At 48.3% G+C, this 7,269-nt stretch overlaps 1 protein-coding gene across 1 annotated transcript; it reads left to right on the forward strand.

Moving 5' to 3' along the window:
- The first annotated feature begins 902 nt into the window (after positions 1-902).
- mex3b (mex-3 RNA binding family member B) lies at positions 903-5,742 on the forward strand. The gene is made up of 2 exons (XM_080729490.1): positions 903-1,588; positions 2,905-5,742. Exons 1-2 carry the CDS (start codon positions 1,330-1,332, stop codon positions 4,344-4,346), a joined length of 1,701 nt encoding a protein of 566 aa, XP_080585616.1. The 5' UTR covers positions 903-1,329; the 3' UTR covers positions 4,347-5,742.
- Positions 5,743-7,269: the final 1,527 nt, after the last annotated feature.

Below are 7,269 nucleotides of genomic sequence, written 5' to 3' on the forward strand. Positions count from 1 at the left end.
CTGACCTTGATCACTGTGTGATGTTTCTGAAGGTGTTGGAAGAAGGAAAGGGCTTGGTGTGAAGGCAACACCTTAGTAATAAAGCCTACATGCAGCTTACACAACAAAGAACACAGCGGGCAGCTGTTTTTTATGAAATAACCCAATTCTCCAGGAAAATATAAATTCAATTATGTACACTAAACCTATTTTCTTCACGTTGTCCCATTTCCACCAGTATAGTCTCTATGCACGTCTGAAAGGCGTCCTCTGATGTGCTGACATAACCTACATAATATTATGAAGTATGACCTCATTCTTTACCAGTGTGACAGTGACTGGTTCCATCGGTATGTCTCACACAAACAAAACACCATCACCAGTCAAATTCTACAAGTTCTTCCAAAACAAAGAAAGAGAGAGAGAGAAAAAAAAAATCAACAACACATCTTCCCTGTTTTGAGGACAGCGGTTTGGGTTTTTAGGGAGGTAGAGGAGTAGAGACAACAAAGGAGGGAGTGTATTTCTCAGGCACACACCCAGAGGCGTCAGTTGGGTATGGCAGCTGCCATACCTTGCCATAAAGGGGGAAACAATTAAATGTATTTCTTAACATAAATTCGTCATGCCTGTTGCTGAGGTATGGCAACATGACTGGTGTCTTGAGACACCAGTCATATTGCCACACCTTTAGAGTTTGCCTGAACTGACGCCACTGCACGCACCGGCTCGTTTCAGCGAGGCCGCCTCCCACTTCCACAACCTGCAGCCAATCGGATCTCGGCTATGCAAATGATCGGAGCAGCACTGCGACCGTCCCTGCCCTGGTGGGGTGACGTCATTCGCACATATCCCCCCCCCCCCCCCCCCCCAGTAGTGTTGTCTGGCTTTGCAGCAGCAAGCAAGCAAGTCAGACAGAAAACAGCAAAAGAGCTGAGTGAGCCTGAGCCGAGCCGAGCCGAGCCGGGGAGGGGCGCTGTGTGAAGGAATATACTGCCTGCCACCGCCGGCAATTTCCAGCTGCCCTGGAATAACGCATTGTGCGCTCCTCGTACGTACCCATACGAGACACTCATCTTGGGGGGGATCGGAGGATACGAGAGATCCCTTTTCTCGGGAAGGAAAGAAGGCTGGATTTTCTTGCACTGATTTTATTTTCGCGAGGCGACAGACAAGCACTGATTTGCACCAGTGTGGCTTGAAAACCCCGGGTCCCGGTGCCTCCCCCCTTTTCCCCTCATCACTCCTTCTTTTTACCCTCCTTCCTTCCGCATTTCCCCCCCCTCCCTTTGTCTGATCGTCCCAAGAAGATCCTATACCCAGGACTGCAAGAACAGAAGAGTCGCAAAGATGCCCAGCTCGCTTTTCGCTGACATGGAGCGGAGCGGCGGCAACCACCACCACCACCACCATCACCACCACCCCGGAGACGCGCTGGACGACCAGAGAGCGCTGCAGATCGCCCTGGACCAGCTCTCCCTGCTCGGCTTGGACAACGACGAGAGCCCGCTGTACGACAACGAACCGGGCAGGAAGAAGAGCGTCAACATGACCGAGTGCGTCCCCGTCCCCAGCTCCGAGCACGTCGCCGAGATCGTGGGCCGACAAGGTGCGTGTTCTATATGTATTTTTAAAGACACTTTCATTGTTTGTCTCAGCAGGGCAGGGGAGGGTGGGGGGGGAGAGGGGGTTCAGTCAGTGGTGTTGCAGTTGTGTGTTGTGTTGGCAGCTGAGCGGCCACAGCTGTAGGGCGGCAGCGGTGCTTGGTTACATTGTGCCAATAATTATTCCGGTGGTGGAAAAAAAGGACTCGATTGTGTTCTACTTTCAGTAAAAGTATCAATACGGCCATGTAGAAATGCTCTGTTACAAGTAAAGGTCCGCAGTTCAAGATGTACTTGAGTATAAAGTATGAAAAGTGTCAAAATGTACTTAAAGTGGCCTACTAAAAGTAAACGCACAAAATGTTTGGAAATAGCCCTGAGCTTGTAGATCAGCTATTTTCAAACTGCCTAGGTTTAAAATAGGGCTAAAGTGGTTAATGTGTGTTGTAATTGTAATTTATATCTTTAAAGTAACTAGTAACTAAAGTTTCCAAATAAATGTAGCGGAGTAAAAGTAGAGTATTTGGATCCGAGATCTAGTGGAGTAGAAGTAAAAGTATTGGAAATACTCAAGTAAAGCACAGATACCTCAAAGTTGTACTTAAGTAAATGTACTTAGTTACTTAACACCACTGCCCTCCCTGCAACGCTGCCGTTGTATCCTCTGTCCTACGAAACACAAACAAAAAAACACACTGTAGCTCCCATCCCGTTCTGATTTGGTCAGGTTGTGACATTGTAGGGCAAAATTGGCTATAAAACAACTTTAAGGTTTTTTATTTCCTCCACTCCCTTTGTGTCAGGTTATATCGCTGTGCCACACTTTACTGGCAACGATGTCATTGCTTCTGGACAGATACCTCAACCGTTCCAATTTTTATGGTATCGCTATGTGCGCACCGGGGAGGGCGTTGGAATACAACTTTATGCACCCATGTCAGGAAATAAGGTGGTAAAGTAGCCTTACCTCACATGCCATAAACCTCTTAAAATCTAACAGATGAAACTAGTTAATTTGAATGCTTCTACATTAATAGGGATTTGTGGACCCGGCCCGGCAGTCCCCCCTTTGTGCTATTTTTGACACCAGCCACTGCTGTGTGTTGATGGTAGCAGAGCATGTGGTTTGCATTTATCCTTCTCTAAAAAGGGTGGGTTCCCCCCCTTTTATTTCAGAGTCCACTGGCTCTCGGAGGAAAATAATAAACAACCGCCAGCTGTTTTGAGTTGCGCATAAGTAATGATTTAACCCCTCGAACGCTTTGACCCATTTGTTATCGTTGGCCCTGTCCTCATGTTCACCGTTGTCCCCTTGCCTCAGGTTGCAAGATCAAAGCGCTGCGGGCGAAGACCAACACCTACATCAAGACCCCGGTGCGGGGAGAGGAGCCCGTCTTTGTGGTGACGGGCCGGAGGGAGGACGTCGCCATGGCGCGGAGAGAGATCATCTCCGCCGCCGAGCACTTCTCCATGATCCGAGCGTCCAGGAACAAGAACACCAGTGTGAACGGGAGCGGCACCCCCGTCCCCGGACCCCCCAACCTGCCCGGACAGACCACCATACAGGTGCGGGTGCCGTACCGCGTTGTGGGGCTGGTGGTGGGGCCCAAGGGGGCCACCATCAAACGCATACAACAGCAGACCCACACGTACATTGTGACGCCCAGCCGCGACAAGGAGCCCGTGTTCGAGGTGACGGGGATGCCGGAGAACGTGGACCGCGCCCGGGAGGAGATCGAGGCGCACATCGCCATGCGGACGGGGGGCATAATTGAGCTCCAGGACGAGAACGACTTCCACGCCAACGGAACGGACGTGGGCTTCGACATTCACGGCCACGCCACCCTGTGGTCCAAGCCCGGCGCCGGCGTGACCCCGACCTCGGGCCGCAAGCCCTTCTCCAACTACCGCAACGACTCCTCCTCCTCCCTGGGCAGCGCCTCCACGGACTCCTACTTCGGCGGGAACGGCTCGCGCATGGCCGACTACAGCCCGCCCAGCCCGGCGCTCAGCTACACCGCCACCACCAACAACAACAACGGCAACAACAACAACAACAACGTGAACATCAACGTCAACGCCAACGGCAACGGGTTTGTTTACGGAAGCGAGGTGATCTCGCCTGACTGCACTGACCTGACCTTTGACTCGTCGCCAGGCTTCGACGCCACGCCGGCCCCGCCCGGCCTGCTGTGGTCCCAGTACGACAGCCGCGTGACCCCCCCCTCCTCCACCGGAGGCAGCTCGCCCACCTCCGCCATGTTCCCCGCCAACAACGCCCCCGCCAACAACGCCAACGGCGTGCTGGCGAGCCAGAGGCGGGCCGCCGGAGGAGGCACCCCCCAGCCCAGACTGTCCCCTCCGCTCCACGGCCACGGCGCCACCACCACGGTGGGCTCCGTCGAGCACGCCCTCGCCCGGCGGGTGCGCAGCGACCCGGGCGGAGGAGGCCCCCTCGGCTTCCCCGCGTACTCCGGCAGTGCCATGGTTGCGTCCCTGCCGGGCCCCCACCTCCCCGGGGTGCCCTGCTGTGACTCCTCGGCCTCGTCCTCGTCCTCCTCCTCCTCGACCTCGTCTGGCACCAGCCGGAAGGGCAGCCGGGACTGCTCCGTGTGCTTCGAGAGCGAGGTCATCGCGGCGCTCGTCCCCTGCGGCCACAACCTGTTCTGCATGGAGTGTGCCAACCGCATCTGTGAGCGCAGCGAGCCCAAATGCCCGGTTTGCCACGCCGGCGTCACTCAGGCCATACGTATATTTTCATAAGAGATATGTCTTCTCTTTTTGACTATCATGTCCATTTAAGGCCGACCACAACAGACGACGGACTTGACGTACTGTTTTAACGGGAAATGAATTGTCTGTGGAAGTGCGTGTACATAAATATACATATGTATGTATGAGGCTGCAGTATCCAAAAGAAAAAAAGAAAAAAAAAGGGACCGACAACCCCTGTCAGGGCTCCGTCATAATTGTTTTTTAATGTACTGTAGCTTTGGGGAAATATTTTCAACATCTAAATGCATGTTTTAAATATTACAGCCTAGTAATCGGTAGTTCTAGTAAATTGTACACTATATTTATGAAGTAACTAAGACGTAGCGGCGTCTTTGACTGAGGGACCCCCCAGGTGAGTGTGTAGACTGTCGGCAAAGCAAGCCTTCCAGTTTCCCTGATCGAATGTACTGATAGGAGAGGCCATGACTAGGAAACATGGAGGGCTTTCGAGCCAAACAGGACTATTGATTGACTTATACAGATGAAGATACTGCAGCTTGGGTTCAGAGACCACGTGAGGGGAGGACAACAACATATCCTACATATATATGTATAGAATTAAAAATTCCACAAGTTGAAAGTTTTAAATATTAATTACATTAATACAGATTTGAAGTATTTTATTCTTTTTTGACTTGAAAGATTATATTTCTTATTGCAAAGATGTTTACAAATATTTTAATTTAAGTTCAGTGAACTTTTTTGTAGCTGGGTTAAAATATCGTTTATTTTTTAGTATGGCCTTAACGGCATTGATCACTGTATTATTTTAATATCACACGACTGTGGGCGGAAATACAAATCCACAAAAATGTGTATTGCATTTGACAGTATTCTGTTGGGATGGAGTTTTTTATAGGTTCAGCAAAAAATGTCTTTAAAATCAGCTTCACCCAGCATATTTTTTATTCAGTAATATAAAGCATATTTTATTCTATATTATTATGAAACATTGAAATGTATAAAACTTAGTAAGTTGAACAAAAAGGAACCGTTTATGCTTTTTAAAAATTTGTATGAATTAGATTCCAGTGGGATTTACAGGCTTCTGTTGCACCACTATAGTTTTAGTATTTCTATTTTAATACATTTGTTTACCACTTGTTTATGTATATGTAGGTGAAGTTACTTGAGCGTAAATGTACTTTATTGAGCAAAGTTTAAGAACAAAGTATATTTTATTTTATGATAAAGGGCCTTTAACCTCATGGTCAAATACTAATATTATATTTGCTGAGACAAGATTTGAAAATGTATCAAGAGTTTTATTTTTCTGACATTTAAAGTTCTACATGATAAAAAAAAAGTAAAACTTAAGTAATGGTGCTACTTCATGTTTTTTTTTAAGTATTTCTATATAAGTCCAATAAAAATGGTACATTCACGAGGTGTCCGCTGCTGTTATTTTGACATCACTTCCTGCTTTTCTTCCCTCTTGTTTTGAGCAGACAGATTGCGGGGCTAAAAGGTGACGAGAGATGGGATATAGGGTGTTGTTATAGGCTAATAGGCGTGTGAACATTTGACCCCTCTCCAGTTCCTAATGAAGTCAGCTGGAGACTTGAGGAGGCAGAAGGATTATCAGAGAGGCCTAATTATTTTCTGTGTAAGGCTGTGACAGCCGGCATGAGAGCCAGAGACCTGGGCAATGCCTTATCACTAATTGTGTCTTCTGTGACCTCTTCTCACACAAAAGAAGTTTGCTATGAGGTTCATAATCGGTTTTTGGCCACCTTGGACGGCCCCAGATCAACCCCTGACATCGCTTTGCAACGCTAAATCGCACCTTTTGTTTGATTGAAGGAGTTACAGACACAACCAGGGCAGGAATTTCATGGAGGCCATGAAGGCCATGGCCGTCGTTGCCCCTCAGTTTGGCCTTGTGCCCCTCAAACCGGGTGACGGACCCCAGGAAGAATAGCCATGCTTAGGCAAGTGCTAATGGGGATCCATAATAAAGTAAAGTAAACCAATGGCATGACCTGAGGCCACAGTGGCCTTACAGTCAGGGGCGTCACAAGGGGTAGGAAAGTGGGACTGAGTTACCAGGGCCCAAGGTGGAGGGGCCATAGTAACTTTAGCTATTGAAAAATAGCAGATATACAAGCTCAGCGCGGCACCGAGTGCCACGTTGCGAGCTTGTAGATCTGCTATTTTTGAAAAGTCGTGAAAATATGTGCAAATCTTTGAATATGTATTTTTTAAGTGAACATTTGTAATTCAAATTTTGCTTCTTGGAGGGTCCCTGGAACTAAATATTTTGAGATGGGGGTCCGTGGCCAAATTCATATCATTTTGGGGGTCCTTCACATGAAAAAGTTTGAGCATCACTGACATAGAAACATGGGTTTCTTGCACACATTTTCACAATTTCACAAAAATAGCAGATCTACAAGCTCGCAGCGCGGCACTCGGTGCCGCGCTGTGAGCTTGTAGATCTGCTATTTTTCAATAGTTAACATTCATGGGGGGCCCGCAGTGAATCCTTGTACCCAGGGCCCAGAATTTGGTGTGACGCCCCTGCTTACAGTAATACCCCAGCTGTACCACTTTCTCCTCTGTTTCTTTCTGGTCAATATGTAGACAGTAGACACCGGTATCTCTTTCTTGTCATGAAGCCACCTTGTGTCTTCTGCTGAGATTCTGAAATCTTAACTCCCCCGAGTCCCCATCTTAAAACCATTCCAGTGACTTTGATTGGTGCAGGGCTGGAGCATAGACCAGATTGTAAATAACATCATGTATCTATTTCACTGCAGAGTCTACACATTGAATGTGAAATCATCCTTGACCCTTAAATTCAACCAATTCTTTCAATGGACTAACATCTTGTTTTATTTGATGGCCTTCCTGCCCTGGCATTTGGCCTTTGTGCCCTCAAGAAATAGACAACACCAAAGGCCAAGTGACC

Source organism: Nannobrachium achirus (assembly GCF_963921795.1).
Source record: "Nannobrachium achirus genome assembly, chromosome: 7".
Lineage (NCBI taxonomy): Eukaryota > Metazoa > Chordata > Actinopteri > Myctophiformes > Myctophidae > Nannobrachium > Nannobrachium achirus.

What these genes read in the sequence shown, in the direction of transcription:
- mex3b (XM_080729490.1), top strand. Translation starts at nt 1,330, where the DNA reads ATGCCCAGCTCGCTTTTCGCTGACATGGAGCGGAGCGGCGGCAACCAC. An exon ending in CGAGATCGTGGGCCGACAAG is followed by an intron (nt 1,589 to 2,904) that starts GTGCGTGTTCTA and finishes CCCTTGCCTCAG; the next exon opens with GTTGCAAGATCAAAGCGCTG.